This window comes from Panicum virgatum, chromosome 9K (assembly GCF_016808335.1).
Source record: "Panicum virgatum strain AP13 chromosome 9K, P.virgatum_v5, whole genome shotgun sequence".
Taxonomy (NCBI): domain Eukaryota; kingdom Viridiplantae; phylum Streptophyta; class Magnoliopsida; order Poales; family Poaceae; genus Panicum; species Panicum virgatum.
Window position 1 is genome coordinate 51,934,555 of NC_053144.1, and position 19,739 is coordinate 51,954,293.

The 19,739-nt window shown below is 42.1% G+C and overlaps 1 protein-coding gene and 1 long non-coding RNA gene across 3 annotated transcripts; both read right to left on the reverse strand.

The window, feature by feature from the left end:
• Positions 1 to 5,333: 5,333 nt before the first annotated feature.
• LOC120652133 (CLK4-associating serine/arginine rich protein-like) lies at positions 5,334 to 11,030 on the reverse strand. Of its 2 annotated transcripts, none has more exons than XM_039929862.1 (13): positions 10,713 to 11,030; positions 10,326 to 10,364; positions 10,094 to 10,242; positions 9,831 to 9,906; positions 7,666 to 7,960; positions 7,484 to 7,590; positions 7,323 to 7,370; positions 7,035 to 7,241; positions 6,619 to 6,720; positions 6,284 to 6,414; positions 6,065 to 6,194; positions 5,703 to 5,801; positions 5,334 to 5,612 (listed from the first exon to the last, which is right to left on the reverse strand). In XM_039929862.1, the coding sequence occupies exons 1-13, from the start codon at positions 10,907 to 10,909 to the stop codon at positions 5,588 to 5,590; spliced, it is 1,605 nt and encodes a 534-aa protein (XP_039785796.1). In that variant the 5' UTR covers positions 10,910 to 11,030; the 3' UTR covers positions 5,334 to 5,587. The 2 variants fall into 2 exon arrangements, with proteins under 2 accessions (XP_039785796.1, XP_039785795.1); XM_039929861.1 differs by having other exon boundaries at positions 5,703 to 5,804; positions 10,713 to 11,028.
• A 788-nt stretch (positions 11,031 to 11,818) lies between these two features.
• Positions 11,819 to 14,010, reverse strand: LOC120652135. Its single transcript, XR_005666465.1, has 2 exons — positions 12,412 to 14,010; positions 11,819 to 12,222 (listed from the first exon to the last, which is right to left on the reverse strand). It is a non-coding gene; the product is annotated as an uncharacterized LOC120652135 (long non-coding RNA).
• Between the last annotated feature and the right edge of the window lie 5,729 nt (positions 14,011 to 19,739).

Genomic DNA, 19,739 nt, shown 5'->3' on the forward strand with positions numbered 1-19,739 from the left:
TAACCACCACGGTTTTTTTTGGGGGGGGGGGGGGGGGGATATGATGCAAGAAATCAACAACTTGAAAATTGCCAAGACTACAGTAGTATGTTCTACAAATTTCAAAGAAACTTTTGCCTGCGCCACATTAAAACAACAATTTCTTGGTTTCCTATGTTTTCGAGTCCTTTTGGCACTCTGCTCATGGTTTCTTTGGATCCACCAGCTAACTGACAGTAGTTAGCTAATTTTAGCTATGATGGATCTAAACGGAAGTCGGAATCGGCTAATGCGCAGCTAAATCTCTTCTAACAAGCTAAATAGCAATTATCCAATTAGCCGGTTTAACCCAGCTAATCAGCTAATGAATTAGCTATGTGGATCCAAACCGGGCCAAATAATATTCGTACGCCACCGTAGTTACTTTCCAATTAAATTTAATATTATGTTTCACATAAAAGTGAACTCAACATTAAGCTTTGCATTTTTTTTTAGATAAAGGATTCCTCTAGTTGGCGCGATAGCGAATGCGCCGATGCCGGGGAGCTAAGCTTCGTGGTCTACGTAAAGTACGTAGTTGGAGTACAAGGTTTGTTTCCTGCTTTCTTTAGACCAAGGCCCTGTTTAGTTCTTTACATGTAAACGCAAAAAAGCCGTAAACGCATTAAAGTGAAAAGAAATCTTGCTAATTTGAAGTACTAAATAAAGTCTATTTATAAAATTTTTTGCATGGTTGGGCTGTAAATCGCGAGACGAATCTAATGAGCCTACTTAATTCATGATTTGCAACATTGATGCTACAGTAACCATCCGCTAATTATTGATTAAACATGGATTAATTAGCATCATTAGATTCGTCTCGCGATTTACAACTCATCTATGCAAAAAGTTTTGCAAATAGACTTCATTTAGTACTTCAAATGCCATGTTTACATCTTTAAACATTTTTGCAGAATGAATAAACACACCCCAACTCCCCAAGTAGACGTAATGCAAGGATCATATCGCTTCATGTCTGGTCGGTGGCGCGGTTTGCCGGCGGTTACCGTTACCACGGGGCGGCAGTGCTGGCCTCGGCGGCTGGCGGCTGCTGATACGCGGAGAAGATGGAACAAGGGCAGCAAACAAAATGCGGCTTTCGATTCACCCGAGCCGTGTGTCTGTCTGCTAGCCGGCAGCCATGTACTAGCGCCCTCGTCGGTCGTCCATGACCCCATGCATAAGAGCATGGCTTATAATTTCGCCGATCGCTGGCTGCAGCGGGCGCGGAACAGTGGTGGGGCCCAGCATTATTTATTGCCACGCTAGTTTCTCAACCAATAGGAGGAGGCGCAGACTCTCCCAGCCGGTTTGGACGGGCGACTCGCGGGCAAGGAAAAAAATTTCGACCGGTAAATCTGGTTTACCGGAAAATTTACCGTTACCGGTAGTGTCCGAGAAATGGATTTCGGTGATATTTCGCATTTACCGTTTTCAAATTTGAAAATTTCAAAAAAATTATATAAAATAGGGTAAAAATCTGATAAAAAACTAGACATTTTTATGAGCATTTTGGACTAATATTTTTTGTTGAAATGTAACCTCATATGTTGTGTAAAAAAAAAAAGAAAATGAGCTTTTACTGTTGAACGACTCACCTTATCCATTCGCACGCCCCGAGCAGCCGTCCACCCTCCCCATTTCTCCTCCTCCAGTCCTCCGACACCCGAGCTGCTCCCTCCTTGGCTCCCGGCGATTTCCGACCGGATCCCACCGGTTTCCGCGCTCGTGGAGGCGGTTTCCGACCGGCAAGAAGAGGTTTCCGGGCGGGCGCGGGCGCCGGTGCCGCTGCCGGCCGCTCCCGTCATTTCCCGAGCGGAAATCGGGGTGTTTCGGCCGGATTTCGTCGCCGGTCGCGCGTAGCTTCCGCTTGCTCCGGGTTTTGCGGTTTTCGGAAGTTCCGGCCGGTAAATCTTTGATTCCGACCGGTTTTTCTCCCTACCGACCGGATCCGGCTGCTGTGGGTAAGGTTTTTTTTGTTTGAATTTTTTTATGGTAGCAAGTAGTGTAATATAAGTATTAGTAGAAGTATACAATGTTTTTATGGATTAGAAAACGAGAATGTGCATGTATTTGTTATTCATGTTTTGTTATGTATGTGTATGAGTACAAATGTGAAAATTAATATGCATGTGTTATGACAAATTGAGAATGTGCATGTTTTTTTGGTATGTGAATATGCATGTGCATGTGTATGAATGTTGCACCGTTGCAGGTAAATGGTTGACCCTGTTTGGGAGCATGGAGAAAAAAGGGGATCGGGTTTCAAGTGCAAGTATTGTGGCACATCAAAGAGCGGTGGAGGGGCAACACGGTTCAAGGACCATTTTATTTATTCCTTTTTATAGGATTCGACGTTACAATGGGAGTCATCAACAATTTCCGGTCGGTCGTAAGGTTTTCCTATGGGAAAACACCGAAATAAAAATTTTAGAGTATATTATGTGTTAACTATTTGAGACTTGTATTATTTGAACCTATATTTTATTTGAACCTATAAATTGTGTTAACAAGTTGAACCTATATTTTATTGCATTTGGATTGTGGTTTGTATTGATATACATATGTTTTGCGTCAATTCTATTAATATTTGCTTTGTAAGAAAATCATTATGCATATTGAACTATTATATATAAGAATTAGATATAATTCTCTGAAAATATTACACTTCTCTTAACACAATTTGTTGTTTTCTACCGTGGTCAACATTTTTCGGTAATTATGCAGCCTATTCCACCGAAATTACAACGGAAACCGGTCGAAAAATACGAAATTCGGTGGTTTCAAATTTGAATTGGTTTACCGACCGGTAAATCCGGTAAACCGCCGGTTTTCGGTATTTTTCCCGGTGCGGTCCGGTAAATGACTTACCGCCGGTAAGTTTTTCCTTGCTCGCGAGACGGCGGCCTTCTTCTCTCTCCTCATTTCTCACCCCTCCACGTCGGACCCAGCCAGCAAACCGGCGACCATAATACTTGCTCTAATGGCTGCATTGACGTCCGCGCGCGACGGATTCCTTGCTTGGAACTCCGTGAAAAAAAAAACTGCCCTGCTGCTGCTCTTTGCTGCCAATGCAGCAATGCTCTGCTCCCTCGTCTGCGACTCGTCTCGTTGAAGGTCCAAGGCTGCCAGGGTCCACACTTTCTGGGAGCTAAAGCACGTAGGGGCAGCTGCAGACGACCTGCTAACGATTTTTTCTAACTGTGCTAGCTAGTATGTGCCAAAGAACTACTGATGCTCTTGTACATTTTTCGAACGCACAATAAATCTATCAAATCTTGCACATTTTTGGTTTTGTACTGCTTGAAAAAAAATTGCATCCCGCCGGAGATTTTGCCATTGATCGATCAGGGCATCATCAGGGAACTTTGCAAGTGGTGAAGTAGCAATAGCAAGAGGATCATGAGCCAATGATTCCAGTATTTCTTGAGCTTTGTTGATGTGCCGGCCGGGACCACTCCTCTTGAGATCAACGGCCCCAACTCCCAACGAGGGGGACGCCAATTAACTAGAGGATCATGGTGGTCCGAATGTACAGGAGTGGCTGGAAGAAATTTAAAAAAAAATAGATCAGATCATCATCAAGAAAAAGGAAGGATCTAGTATCGGATAATGAAAAGAAAGAAAGAAAACGAGTGACGTAGAGACAAAGGCCTCTCAAAATCTCAACTCCCAGCTTGTCTGCCTATACATCCCGCAGCATGAACATGCATGCATGCACCTGGCTCTTTATCACGAATTCGCGAAAAAGGCAGGAGCTCTGCCTAAAACGTTAAAGCAAAGAAAAAGTAGGATCAGTTTTTGGCAGTTTTTTTTTTTGGTTCGAAGCCTGCAAACTGAAACAAGTACTCCAGTGAACAAGCCCCTAATCCTTTTTCAGAGTCCAAAGTGCACGGCGCGAGAGTACTTTTTAGTATGAAGAGCCCAGCAGAGTACGAAAAGCATCGCCAAGGAAAAGAAAAGGTGACATGGAAAAGACATAAGATGCACCCCTTGGAGATTTGTTGTAGTCGTGCTTAAGCCTTTCGCTTTGAAATGTTTGATTTGCTGCCCATGGATGAAAAGCATCTATGCCAACTCCCAAACCGAAAAGAAAGTGACCGCTCGGTAGAAAAGAAGTTGCAAAGCTGGTCCAAAAAGATAACAACTCGTACATCTCAAGACAAAAACGTCGAGCCTATCTAATACAGATAACAAGACATGAAGATCCTCCAGCTGAATCCAAGCTAAAGGGAGGGAAATAAAGTTCATTTATCGTGAACAATGCAAGATAGAGTGCCACTTCTCGTGAACAATGCAGTAACAAATCCTACTCCTTCCGTTCCAAATTATAAGTCATTCTAAAAAATTTGAAGAGTCAAACTATCTCAAAGTTTGACCAAAATTATAGAGAGAAATATAAATATTTATGGCATCAAATAGGTGCACTATGAAAATATAGCTAACAAAAAAACTAATGATACTTAATTGGTATCATAAATATTATTATTTTGTCATATAAATTTGGTCAAACTTAAAAAACTTTGACTCTCCAAGATTCTTAGAATGACCTATAATTTGGAACGAAGTTCTTTGCCACTCCTCGATTAGTCGATTGCATGGAATCAATGAACCCGTCGCAAAAAAAAAACGTTGGTGACAGGAGACAGAATGCATCGCTGTCACGTGCCCGGGAGTTTCGCGCTGGAGCTAGGCACGTGCCACCGTGCAAGTTGAGCCGGCGCGCACAACACACGTGTGGGACGGCCCGGATGATAAGAACCAGTCGCGAGCTGCAATCCACACGACTAGTACACGAGAAGTGGCCGCAGCAGCAGTCAGCACAGCACCGAACAAAAACAAAGGGAGGGCCGGCCGACATCCACGGCAGGAGGCCGTTGGGTCCTCACGTGCGCGCGCCACTGAAGAGTGCAGTGATTCTGAGATTCTTCAGCAGACCTGTTTAAACAAAGATTCGCTCGGCAAGAAAGATTAGCTAGCTAGCTACCGCACTCTAGGTCAGGTGCTCTAGAACTAGTGGCCATGGTAGCACATGTTGTCAGTCCAGGTCTTGGCATTTAGCCAGTGTCCGGAAGATCACACAACGGACCGCATTCAGGTATTTTTGTGTTCCAATCGAGTCATTCAGACGTTACAGGAAAGGTACAGGAGTTGGGATAGCACCATTCACCTGTAAGTGGCTTGTACCACCATATTGCTGAACTGCCGAGTTCGTGCACGACAGAAATTCTCCGACAACTGTCGTGCTATATTACTCGACCCAAAGGTAAGCCACCGAAAATGACGGCAAGGAATAAACTTCCTCAAGCTCAAAGAGAACAAATTAACCGGTCTTCAAGTAAAACAAACAGCATTGCAGTTTATTTAGCTGATAACAGCGCAACCCCGAATCCATTCACAGTACACTCTCAACTATAATAATAACAATAATACTAAAAGGGCGAACAAATAAGCTTCCCGTGGCTACACAATGACAGGACACGGAAAGGTAAGAGCTAAATAAAACTAAAACATGGTAAGACTACAATGGAGGGCACTTCATCAGCAGAGCTGGGAATCTAGGATGCTTTCAGTGTCTTGACCTGCTTCGGTACCTGCAGTGTCGTCACTCTATCAGCTGCTATCTGATGATTGGTGTGTATGATCCATTCTCACCTCTACTTAAACTAGCATTGACAAATTACCTTGGTGAGTGAGAAGGTGACCGGGAACTGGAGCGCGAGCGAGAACGGTGGTACCTTCTTGGGCTTCTGCTCCTACTAGGGCTTCTGCTATATCGCCGCCTTCTGCACAAGGAGATTATGATATCTCAGTGCACACGGAAGATGTTCACTGAACTAGTCAACATAAACCATAACTTGTTAACAAAATATTTTCTATGGTAGTTATCTCCAAATGAAAATGTGATTTTGGAAGTAAAAAAAAACATGAAAGAAAACAAAATGGCTTCTATTAAGTCAACTAAACCGCATACTTAGCATAATTCTGCAATGCTAAAAGAAAAGAATAACATTGGCGCTGAAATAACAAAGATTGGTTAAAGTACCTTGGTGGAGATCGGCTAAGACTTCTACTGCAGCTACGACGCCTGTATCGACCCACTTCTGCAAGCTTTTCCTGCCTTTGCCGTTCCTGTTCTCGTTTCTTTGCAATCTCAGCAGCTGTGTCCTTTCGAACTGTTGACACAAACTAAAGATTAGCATGCTTACATGCATTAGCATCAACCAAGGTCCAATACAGGTAGAATGAAGCAATAAGCACATACTTTGCTTGTTAAGCTGTTTGCTCATTATCCTCTTAAGTCTTTCTTGTGGTGTTTCTTTCTTTTCAGTCTGGGGAGTTTTACCAGTTACTCCAGAAGCACCCTTGCTTAGTTTGGCTAGTGCAGCTGATGTACTGTTAACATAAATGACATCTTAGTAATGATGAAAAATACTGAGATAATGTTCCACTAACAGAGATATGCTCAAGTTGAGACAGCGTTTCATGCCAATCAAATAGAGTGAAGGGTTCTAGACAAATACGGGATATCAATCTCAAGCAACTTGGATGCACATACAGCTGCTCTCTCTTCATAACATTGTAATCATGATGACAAACCTGGGGAGGGGTTTCAAAAGTTTTGCACTTCTTTCCTGTTCCACAGACAAAGAAGATGCAGGATCACTGTGAAGTGCCTCAAGAATTTGACCACCTGACGACCTGCACGGATATGGAACATTATAGGCATAATAATTAGCAGGAGCAATGAAACACAGGTCATGAACTCAGTAGCTGATGGTAGATGTATGTATGTAAAATCCTCTTCCTGCTCAGAACACATACGAAATCATATAATGCATGCCTATCTACAAATTGACTTATTTTTTACACCATAGGTAACATCAAGACCATGTCTTCACCTAACCTATTCCAGACATAGTCAGCTTTAGAATACCAGGACCAAGGTAATAGGCTCCAGCAGAGAAAAGTTCGCCAATGTATATTTGCGAATATTAAAAGTCGAGTTTCCCGACCGGTTAGGTATGTCAATTCGTATTGGAGACGAAGGCGGAGAGATCCCTGAAACTTTTGGTTCACTGCTGTCATCTGAACCTCCAAATTCAGTAATGTATTCTACCCTTGGAGCCTTTGGCTTGCTTCGATGACTGCTTTCAGCATGTATGCTACGGCCATGACGTCTAGAATAGGATGGTGAACGAGATCTTGATCGTGACCTTGATCTGTCAACATGAAATAGTTATGCAGCCTAAGTAAAGTGAATACTTTTGTCAAAATAAAACTACACCAAACATGGAATTTACCTTCTGCCCCTCGAATACGCTTCATATGATGGGCTTCTCCGCTGTTCCCTGTATTGTTACACATTTAGGTGTCAGGCCTAAGGGAAATTAACCTTGTCATAAAGATGATCTCGCTCTCCTACTTTTATCATCTTTGTTAGAAGAATGGTAGGTAATGTTACCTATAAGGATCACGATAAGATACCCTTCCGACAGAACGTGCGGCCTCCCGCTCTTTCTCTCTCTCAATTTGGGAAGCTTTTCTTCTTTCCCTACGGCTCAACTTTTTCTGTATAACTTTATCATATCAGTACATGCTAGAAGCAAGTAGGTAGATGATACTGTAAGATATTAAAGTACTCACGATGGAAGGATCGCCTTTAATAATTTCTTTCTGCCGCTTCTCTTCTTCTTTAGCCTTTTTGTCCATGTAAACAAGCCAGTTATATCTTTTTACCCCAAATTCCTTGGCTATACTTTCCATCCGCTCATCGTTGCTGTCATCACTACTGAAGTCCTTGTCATCGTCATCATCTTCTTCCTCTTCATCGTCATCATCACTGTTTAGGTCTTCAGGTTCCTCATTTCCATCACCTTTATATGAGTACCCAACCTGTGAATATGAACCTTTGCTAGCAGGAGGCTGTGAGGCTTGAGGTCTGCCAGAAACAAGAACAAACCATAACAAAGAGTAAAATCATAAGAACACAGGATGTGACAAAAAAAAAAGGCTAACTAAAACATTGTAGCATTTCATAGCAGAAATGATACAGGCCATACAAATGGTAAAAATAAACATTAGCTAAGTCTAGGTCAGGTACAATGTTATGTGCCTCATTATGTAAAGCTGGTTTACCTCTGGATTCTGGAACATTCAGCACAAAGAAAAATAGATAAATAGTTTGTTATCTATGTGTGTGTCATGCATGTATTCGGTTGGTCCCAAGTCTAAGTGTCTAACTATGGACCTACCAGTTCACAGAATTTGGAATGTCCAACTAAAAGGTTCCTGGTTGTTCAAAGCTTTGGCTCCTAGTGGACAAATGACCTATATTATTTGTAAAATAGCTTCCCTCACACTCCCTCCCTCCCTCTCCATAAGCCTATGCAAAATTGGCCCCACAAATCAAACAATTATAACTTAAATGTTTCCATCTAATTGTCATTTAAGAGAAACAGAAGTTTCCAAGGCCCGAGCTTGAACTTTTTTGCTCATAAACAGAGTATTGCAAGCCAATCTTGCTAGGAAATTAGCAAACTGCGCGAACAGCAGATATTGGCAATGACATGCATATCTGCATAAAACAGTGCCAAGTATACTAACTTGTGTAATTTAACTGAAAATATTATTTTCAGGTGTACTGAATGACAATCAGGCAATTACAAGTTCCCCTCGAGACTATGTAAATATTTTTTGGAGTCCATTATAACCATTTCCTAGTAACAGTTCCATTTTTTTCTTAGTGGCAAATAGTAGTGGAGGGTCTTACCGAAACAATAAGGGGGGAAAAACATAACTTTTCGCCATCAGCTAGGTTTAGAGTGTTAAAATATAAAAACATAACTTTTCGCCACACTGAATCTGCAAGTTTACTTCTGTGCTTGTTAAGATGAATAATGTTGCACACATAGTTTGTCTTTATCATTTGCAGCTAAAAGTGCCAAAAGACAAAAGTATATTCTCTGGAAAATAGCTTCCTTTCACCAACAACCAGATAGTGTTCTAGCAGCCACCAACATAGAAAATGCAAAGTAATCAAGCGGATAACTTATCCATGTTCCAGCAGACCAGCACACACACTTGACTGAATCAGCATTGAAAAAATTGATAAAACCAATATGGTGACACAAGATGACTTTTTATCAAACCTGTAGCATCCAGATTATGCAAAATGGAAATAGTAAAACAAGTATCGGTGATAGCCAGCCATAGGTGGATGCACGTGCCAAAGCAATTAATCCTCCGACGGACAAAAATGGTCAAACAAGAACCTTATAAGGCTCCACCATTTGCTCCACCAGAAAGTTTCAATAACAAAAGATAATACAATACTCGAATGTCAGTTGTCAGTTTAGCTTCCCAGAGCAACAACAAAATACAAAGAACCTTGCAAAACATGATTGATGTACATTACTGATTCAGAATTTGGATTAAATCAATTTTCATTTGGAAGAGCAGAAACAAAACTCGAAAGAATGGGATGTGTCTGAAAAACTGTCTTTAGGTAGGTGTGTGAAAAATAGCAATCGACATGCCAAAGCAGTGGCATAGGAAACAAGTTTCTTTCACTACTATTGTCATTATTAGCTCTATATTAATATTTTATATCTTCGGCTCTTGTAAGGCAGAGTCTTTAGGCTAAGCCAAACTGCTCAGGACTAAAGGATTTGGTGGTGGTGGTGTCAATTAGTAGAGCAAAGAAATACTGCAGTCATTCCTTAAACATTTCACAGCATTATTCTGTACACAAATGTAAGTTGCAAGAGCAAAAGTGGAAATAGATGAAATCAAACTAAGAGCAGGCATACTTCTCAAAGCTAAAAGGAAGAACAGCTTTTGCCTCCAGCTCTTGCACAACATGCTGCAAACCCACCTCATCAGAAACTGCGAGAAGAAACTAGGTAAATCTTCAGTTCACCAGCGCTAGGAATCGAGAAAAAATTAGCATCCTTTCTGTTATAGTTTAGGAAGCAACAAAATAAGTGCCAGGTGAATCCCTCAAGTTATGTAAATGGAGCAAGACATGAAATTTGTACTACAGCGATGGAAGAGAAACCAAAAAGGTACCGACATCCTCTACGACGGTGCTTAATCAAATCCTGATAACGTTCAAAATTAACAAATTCCTCTAACTCTTCCTCTTCTTCAGACTTTTCTTGGACTCGAAAAGGACGAGAGCTCGGGTCTCGGATGAAATCAAGTAGAGCATGACCATCAAATCTGCTCATTAAGACAAAGGGTATTAATTGCATTTTTCATGTTTTTACAAAGGATATATATTATAATCAGGAAAAGTTGGTTGCCTGTCAATCAAAACATCTTGCTTTCCATTCCATGGTATCCTACAAGAAAACATAGTCAATCAGTATTATCAGTCATGCCATGCCAACAAACTATCCTTCTGCACCATCAATATATTGATTAGCCGACAATGCCATGGTTCAAGGTTCATGAATCCAGAATCCACAACTGCTATGCATGACCCAAATCAAACATCTACTCTAAGTGCACAGAACTAATCAGGCCATCCATGAATCAGTAACCACAAGGCACGGCGACGCGATCTGCATCAACTACACTGAACTTTCAATTCGTCGGAGGCCATCCAGCAGTAAGATCAATCCAGCCTCCGCAACGACCAAGCATCACACGGCACCGAGAGGAAGGGTGAGAGAGATCGGGGCACGCACAATCCCTGCTGGTCCTCGGTGGCCTGGTACAGGGCGTCGTCGCGGTAGACGCGGCATCGGGTGCCGGAGACCTGGAGCGCCTGCTGCGGGTCGCCGCGGCGGCGGGCGAGGTAGGCGGCGCGGCGCTGCGCCCGGCGGCGGGCCGCGTCCATGAGGTCGTGGACCTTCCGCTCCGACCGCCGCGCCTCGTGCCACATCGCGGCCGCCCTTGCGGAAGGTTCTGGAAGCGAAGACGGAGGAGCTAACCCTAGGGGAAGGTGCTAGAAACCACGGGGGGAGCGATATGTGTGAGAAAGGAGGACGACGGGACCGGGCGCGGGCGCCTTCGCCAGTGCGCCTCCCGAACTCTCAAAGAGCAGGGGCCCACGTGCCAGAAACCAAAAAAAAAACTTCTATAATACAGAACAGAGCATCTTGAAATTTACACTTAACTAGTTGAATGCCCGTGCGTTGCTACGGGAGTTCAACTTTTTTAGCGTGAACAAAAAAGTATACAGGTCAAATCTTGATGCAAATCAAACCACCAATCGGATAATCACATCAAAATATTAAATCAAAGTACAACATAAGAGGCATGTTGCTATTAACATAGACATTCAGATTTGTAAGGGCTGCTAGGCATTCTTGATAAGCAATAGGTTAGACAGTGATGCATATTTATTAAATGACTTCCTCACTGCCTCCCACCATGAAGAATGACTGTTGAGGGAGGTACCGTACTTTCCATCAAAAGACAAAGACCTAGCACAACACAAGATCATTTAGAAAAAAAAAAGACAACTTAAAAAGTAACAAAAGGCCAAAATATCAATTGACATTACGTTCATAATATTTCTAATCCTCAAAAACAAACTTAATGAGCAAACTTTTCTGCGGAGATAAGAGATTTATTAATATCAAGAAAAATCATTACGGATAAGTGTCCTCATGCACTCCGAAAGAAAGAAGAAAGAAAATCACGAAGTCTAACTCATGTTCTACCTGTCACCTTACTCAAGGGGCGCACTAAGACTATGTCCAGCAATGTCATCTGGAGCTTGCTCGCCATTGTTGCAAAATCTGTTTCAAGAACCATGAGAGCCGGAAATTTTTCTAACATAATAAGATGAGGATAAAAAGTACTGTTTTGAGATCATTTGACATTACAATCTAGCAATATGCATGCTGTTTTGAACCAATACATAAGCATCCTCTTTGAACAAATTAAAAACAAAATTAAATGCACATGAATAAATTATGAGAATGACCAAGTGAAAAGGGATTTGAATTTTCTATGAAACCAAGTCAGACCTTGAGGCCTTCATAGAGTGCACGTAAGCATGAATGATCATATTCAGAACGAACAAGTTCACGAAGTCTCTGTAATTTCTTTCTCCTACGCCACTGTTGCCATGACCAAGCCAGGGGGTATGCAAGGATACATACGATGCTATAAATAGATCCTTCCCACCATTGATAAGCTGCAAGGGTGTTTATCTCATCAACAAATCAATTAAACACATCTTCATATCTGATAAAGAAGAGAGAAATTAGAGCACCATTTCAAGTAATTTTGATAGTACTTCTTTTCTAAATATTATTTTGATAGTACTTCCAATAGGCAGATCGAAAGATTATTTGAATCAAAAGTGCTACACAACAAGCTCAGGAGGTAAGTAAAAGGACCACAAAAGGTTAATTTGAGGACAAGTATACATACAATCTCTGTTATTTGTTCTGGTGGACTGCATGGGAGATATGATGCCATGGTTCACTGAAGGTGTTGAGACCTATGAAATACATCATGTGTACGTGTTCATGTGACTCTTGAACCCTATTAGAGTATTAGTTTCCAAGACCTATAGAAATAACAAAAATTCTATCAGAATTCAGGACGGCTCCAATCCTCCCCAAAAAAAATAAGGACAGCACTGGCACCTAAGATGTGAGCTTGGCTACATAGGAAAGGTATGAAGTAACTCATTTATTGATTCTAGGAAGGGAAAGGAATGATCAATTAGGGACTGTTGATGGGTTGGCGCTGGCCCAGGTAACTCATCAGTGGCGACAAATTTCATACGAGCAACACTTAAAACAAGAGCTAACAAGATAAGAAGGCCTGAAAGAAGTAGGCCAAATAACCAAGGTCCTCCAAAAGTGTATATTAATTCCTCCAGAGCTGTATAACAGTGAGGCATGTGATGTCTGTTAGACACACATCTGTAGGGACATGGAGTTTCAGAAGCACCTCCTGTCAAACATAAGCAAAGTTAGAAATATTGAAGCAACATTATTTTGATGCCTATCTAGCACAGTAATATACAAACTAAAAAGAAAGGTGTCAAATAGAAAACATGACATTGCAAGCCAGCAAATTCAAAACTTAAGTTAGATTTTGTTCTAAGATAGAACTTCCAGTTTGTACTGCACCAAAAGAAAAACAAACAGAAAGAATTACATCTGACATTTACATACATATCACGGTGAGGGAGTTCTTGTGGAGGGCATGGAAAGCATAGAGATTTAGAAGATCCAGTAACATTTTTGTATGTTCCGAGAGGGCTTTCCTGCAGCTTACACAGAAACAATTACCTCCGCATTAAGTGGCTCTGGAGTTACAGCATGGCCACCAGAACCAGAGCTAAGAGAAACACACATGCAATTGTTCCATATTTACCAAACAAAAAAAATGGACCAGATATCATACTATATGCAGAGGACCCACTTACAGCCAAAGTTGATCATCTAAACTCTAAAGGTACATATACCATAACTATTATAGTTTCTCTATCTTTAACAAATTATCAATGTACAAATCTGAAAACCCATTAAACCTTGGCAATAGAATAAGATTAAAAATAATGAAGTCCTTCAATTGTTTATTGTGATTCCTTGGCTCAGGTTCGTTGGCTCAGGTTGTGGTCTATCATAAGCAATACTATCTGTTAGCATATCATGGCAGCACCAAAACTAAAGATGGAGAGGTTGTAATTTCATAGCCAGACAAATAAAATGAAGAATTGAGGGAATTGTATATAAATCATCATTGCGGCAATCTACGTTATAAACTGAAGAGCATACAAGTTGATGTCTGCACTAATGTGATGTTGGATTGATTAGATAGAATTCAAGCATATAGAGTTAGGATTCTTATTCATGTAAATTATTGCGACTTAGAGCTGTGATACAAACTGTTGTTTAAATTGCTGGCAGATAATCTGATATTCTTACTGCATAATGCACAGAACAACTGGGGACCAATTCAGTAAGCTGCACCTCTGAATAGTAAGTGTGAACACATCTGATTTATCCATTGAACAAGGATTATAATAGTACGAGTGTACGACATTGTCTTATTTTTCCAGACTAAGATCAACCTAAGATCACTTTCACATCCAGAATAATTCAATGTCGGCACACATCTTGGCTATCAATATTTGCAAGATTTATTTTGAACAGATCAAAATATGGAATTCAGAAGATGCACCGACAGAAACTGAAAAAAAGTTACAGAATACCAAGAATAGGGTACTCAAGGATAGCCTACCTCCTAGTCTCCCTGAACAGCTATTCTAAAGTGATAATTCCAATTAACAGGGTAATGATCGTGTACCAGGTATGCTGATAAAACGGATCATAAGCAGAATGGAGAGAATTTGCTTAGACAAAAGGCAAAGCAATACCTTTTCCAACGGATTGGAGGGCTGATGCTGATGCTGAAGACATGGACAATGCTCTCAGGCTCGCAGCCCTCCACATCAACTGGAGGGAAATATAGTTAGGATCAAACACGAACGCCTTCCCGTTTAACCGTTCATCCTTGTATTGCGTCAGAGGGAGGCAGGGATGAATCTTACCAAGGTCGTTGCTGGGCGTGGTAAATCAGTCAGAAATAGTGCGGGGCGAGGTCAGTGAATGGAGGCCCTGCTACCGTGTGCCGGAGGTCTGCAAGCGGCGCCCAATGCCAGCAGCACCACGGCATCCGCGGCCACAGGAGGCGACAGCAGCACGGGCTCCGGCGACAGTAACGGGCGCACCATCAGTTCTAATTGTCATATATGTAGGATGCGGAGAGAGGACGAGCAAGAGGGGCGGCCGGCACCGCGAAGTCCGACTCCACGTGCACCGTCGGCCGGTAGGAGCAGCGCGACGAGGAGGGGGCAGTGGGAGCGCCATCGGAATCTCGCGACGCCGATCTCGTCCATGCGGCGGCATATCCACCGGAGGGCGCCCCGAATGTCGCTGGGAGGTGGCGCTGCGGACTCAGCCCATCAGCCACGCGCGGTGGCCGCCTCGGCGAGTTGCGCGGGGACTTCGGCCTCGCGGGCCTCGAGCGACGCGAGGGAGAACGAGAATTGGATGGATTCCTATAGTTCTCTATTTGCAAATTCATTACTTAATAACGATCTTATAGGCTTTGTCTCGCGGATCTGGAGCGACTGGATTGAACAGAAAGTACATACACACACTAACACATCATAAAAGGAAAAAGACAGAATACCAACCTTTAGAACAAAAATTGAAGGGGGGTTAAGAAAACCCTTCAATTTTGTCTTTTCTGGACAATGCATCAGCTGCCCTATTCTCCACACCTTTCTTGTATTGTATTGTGTAATCCAACCTCAATAGCTTGCACAGCCCTTTGTGTTGTAATGTGTGGTTCAATCTTTGAACAACCCATATATGAAAATCGAAAAAAAGAGCTAAAGTAGTAAGCCCAGGTTGAGGTGAGCAATAACAAGTATAGGCTAGCCAAGGTAGTGATAGGCAAAGACGATAAAGAAGTCTAGTGATTGGGAATTCATAGCCAAATAGAGCAAAGCAATAGGCAAGATCAGGAAAAGCTTGATTCGTGGCATCTGACTAGGTAAAGTCTCGGGCGAGATATGCTTGAACTTATAACGTTGTCTCGGGTGTATAAGATTTCTTAGAGTCTTTGTATCCATACGTATGAGCACGAGCCTTTTTCCTCGTTTTGTAGTAAAAGAAATACGAGGATTTCCGTTTCTAGCTACTTTATCTTTGGGACGTGGGCACTCATCGTTCTGGTTATTCGTCGGGGTGGTCCGGTTAGACCAAAAGAAGCCATGGTAATAGTGGAAGAGGATAGTAAGCCTATGACTCCGCCGCTAACCGGGAGAGTGAGTAAGTAATTCCCTTGTATGTATGGAATAGTACCACCGTGTTGTAGGCAAAGCAGTCCGGTATATTTCATGAAAAGTAAGTTCGCGTGCCGCCTATAGTAAGAATGGAATTATAAGTCGTGAAAAGTCTTAATTAGAAGAAAACTTGACAAATGACGTGATAGAGTTACGTAAGTACCCCTATTTCTATCTCCTCGTGCCCTTTCTTGTAGTAGTTGGTCTACCTTCTAATCCCTTTTTTCAAGAGCTAGAGATTGGATTTCCAATCCCAGGTTTCCAGGCGGGAATAAAGGTATATTTCAAGCCCACGCTCTAACCAATCAGTAGTTCCCCAGGAGTAGGAGTCCTTGCTAAATCAGCAAATAGCTAGAGTAAGGGAAGAAAGGAGAGAACCTTTAAAAAAGAGGGAAAGAAAGAAGAGCGGAAACTAGAACTGGAATAAAGCAATTCACGAAGAGTACCTAAAGCCATATGTCTTCACCCTGCTTCTTTTTCTCCTTGTCTTTTGCTGAGCTAGGCCCTGAGTCTCTTGTGTGGGGAGTAGAGAGAGTTGCTTACTATACGAAAAGTCCACTAGTATGGATTGATCACTAGCCCTTACTATCAGTCACTGATTCAAGAACGAATACCGATACAACCCTTCAGTTAGGACGCTAAACAGTAATGGCTCATCATTCAGTAAAGTCGCAAAACAGCAATGTGCCCTCCTTCTAACTAGTAATAGCCTTGGGCCTTTTACAAGATCACAGTGGGAAGAGTCCCGGCCTATCTTCAGACCACGAGTGGCGGACTCTGTTATGAACCCTGAGATAATTGTCTAAATTAAGACATGGTGTCTCGCAATCTGTCTTTTCTAGCGTAAACGACTCATACTTATTTTCTTTCATATACTGTTTCTTTGAAAAAAGTAATAAAGATCTCGGAACATAAAGTGATCCATGTTAGGTTGCACGAATCGCATTTCAATAGTAAAGCGCGGGGTATCTTTTGGCCGAAAAACCACTTTTCTTTTTAACATCATTGAACATAGAAAAGAATTCTCAAGAAAGTTGCATCAAAGAAAGAGAACAACTAACCATAACCCACCATATTAAGGTATGGACGGTTATCCATTTAAAACCAAGAATTGAAACCATGACGTGCATGCCAACTTTGATGTGATGCCGGTGAGTTAGGAAATTAAGAGAAGATTACCAGATCTTGTGGACATTCCAGTTCAAGGTTAGTCTTTTCGTTCGTAACAAACAAGCTTTTTGTGCTCGTAACATTAGTAGTTACTCGCTCGGATTGAGCGCTAGCGCGAAAGCCGGTGCGCGTGCCGGCGCATCCTATTCTTGCTGTAGTTACTCACTGGGAGTCGAAATAGACGATAGGCAGTAAACTGGGCCGTGGACCTAGTATCTTATTTATTGTGTATGGCATATTATAAGGTAGGCATCTGGGGAGGATAAGTACCAGAATCGGACAGGTGAGTAGTTCATGGGTTTTGCGTAGGAAGTTGTTTACAAGCTAGGCATATTAGGCAAGTATATGATTTGAAGAAGCACAGGCCATAAAAAGTAGTTGGTAAGGTAGTAGACACGGAGTAGCAGAGAGAGAAAGACCGGAACTTGTCAAAAACAAGCAAGCGTCAGAATAGAGCCAGCAAGCTTGGAATGGAGATTCGCGGCAGGCAAGGCCATGTTGGTCAGTAGACAAGGAAACTATAGTAGGTCGAGTTCTTAGTTCAACATTGAAGTAGGCATTTTCACGTACGAAGCCTACGAAGCTAGTACTACGAGACGAGCGGTACCAAATCGCATAACCAAAGCAAAGCTACGGCTACGGATTCCTTTCAAAATCCAATAGCTGCTCCTTCCTTGCAAAAAGGAATTAAATACCCCAGGCAAATCCACTTCTCGTTTCGGGGTTGGCAAGTCCCTAGATTCTGTTCATATGCTTCCTATCCGGAACATCGATAGCGATGATATTCCTAGCGAGCGAAGGCAAAGAAGAATATGACGTACGAGGACTACGATTCGTAGATTTTCTAGTTGTATCCAAGCAATCCCTACCTTCTCTTCCTATTCCTAAGGCTTTAACTATAAGTTAGTTGTAAGGGGATATCGATCAGGCAGGGGCGGGCTATATGAAAAGGTTCGGAGCAAAGAGGCAGCTCTAAAGGAACTTAGTACCGAAGTGAGAGTAAGGAACGTTCAATAACTCAACTTGTTCGAGGGAGGTTGTCGGAATGTCTCTGGAATCCTTGCTAGATTCTTTCTAGTTTCCTAGGAGTGTAATCCGCGAATAACAATAAGGAAGGGTGGGAAGTAAAGGGTTTATGAGTCAAAGGAGGCAGAACATAAAGAAAATCTGCATCGTTGTTATCGGAACTACTATTCTTCTTCATCATATCCAAACCTTCCGAGCTTTCCATTTAAAGAAGGGCGCAGCAAAAGGCTAAATCTTGGAAGCATAGCAAGATATATGAAGACAGATCCCCTACCATTATTCGGCTAGCTAGGCTAACAGGCCGAATCCTAGTTCAAGGAGATATGGGCAAGATTCAGGGCGATGTGCCAAATAAGGTGATTGCCATGATAAGCAGATGGACATTAAAAATTAGGGAATCCTTATTTGTCCAGTTAGCGGTAAAAACCTTTGAGAAGGGTCCGTGAACCAGTCAGCAGATGACTATACCAGTAATGCAGTAGACTCAGTAAATGTCTGAGGAAGACGCACGCGCCTGGTAGCGCACCAGAATGAATTTACCCCAATTAGCCGCCTATTGGGAAAGATAATAGCAGGCTCAGTCCTAACTGGAGCGTATACGGGTATGGTTCAAGTCGAGCCAAGCCCTATATCAGTACTAAACAGAGTTAATTATACAGTCATCATACAGTTGTATGCTGTTCGGTGTGGACTGCGTGGTCTCAGAATGAACTGGATAATAGTAACATGGTTGTATCTAACGTGTCGGTGTGAATGGATTCAGATCTAAATTACTGAACCACAGAAACAGTAAATACAGAATGGATGCCCCAAACGCATAATTATTAATGGTACTTAAGACGCTAAAGGGAGACTTGAGTCATGAGTCTTGAATAGACCAACCAATCTCACGGTGTCACAAGTCAATTTCTTTTCTGGTATATATACTAAGCTCGAGGCTTTGATAATAAATAAAAAGTATCGTCAGAATCCATACTAAGATAGTATCCAGTAATCCAACTCTGGTACGAAACCTTGAACTACTTGACATGTGTAAGTTATCTCGGTATACGCAGAGGATGAGTGATGATTGAGGAAGATTCAGTACATGCTGCGATGTGTTTAGCGGAAACCCCTACTGGACAACGAGACTAGTAGAGTTGGACCGATAATCTTATAGAGAACAGCTCTATCACCATGAGAGTTCTATGGAGGAAAGAATGTCTTGTAAAGACCTATAATATTCTGATGGAATACCTAATGGGACGTGGATTAGACTGTTACTCCCCCACCAACAGAACGTAAAACGATCAGCTTAATTCATATCCTGAATTAACCTGAGATTCTGAATATAGACTTGCCGTAGAAAGAACTCTCAGAGTGTGCAGCCGGCCGGATAGGAGATGAGACTTGGGAAAAGTGCACCCTGCGGAGAAAGCGATAGAAAGAGTAATCAGCATGAAATCCAGTCTCCTTGCTCCTACTACCGTAGTTGATAAGAATGTTCTCGGTAGAGAGAAGGCGCGCAGCGAGGAGGGAATTCCTTTATTATTTTCAGAGAATCACCAAGGGAAAGTCGTTTCGGCCCTACCAATAGTGGGTCAAGGTGGGCTCGGGAAAACTACCATTGCGCGGATTGTTTACAATGAGAAGAGAGTAAAAGATCGTTTTTCTTTGGATGGATTTCTACAATGATTGCAGTATTGAAAAGATC

Coding starts and splice junctions, on each gene's coding strand:
- LOC120652133 (XM_039929861.1), bottom strand. CDS start 10,909: ATGTGGCACGAGGCGCGGCGGTCGGAGCGGAAGGTCCACGACCTCATG. Junction 7,371..7,483: donor TCTTATCGTGATCCTTATAG/GTAACATTACCT, acceptor GTAACAATACAG/GGAACAGCGGAGAAGCCCAT. Junction 6,195..6,283: donor CAAACAGCTTAACAAGCAAA/GTATGTGCTTAT, acceptor TTGTGTCAACAG/TTCGAAAGGACACAGCTGCT.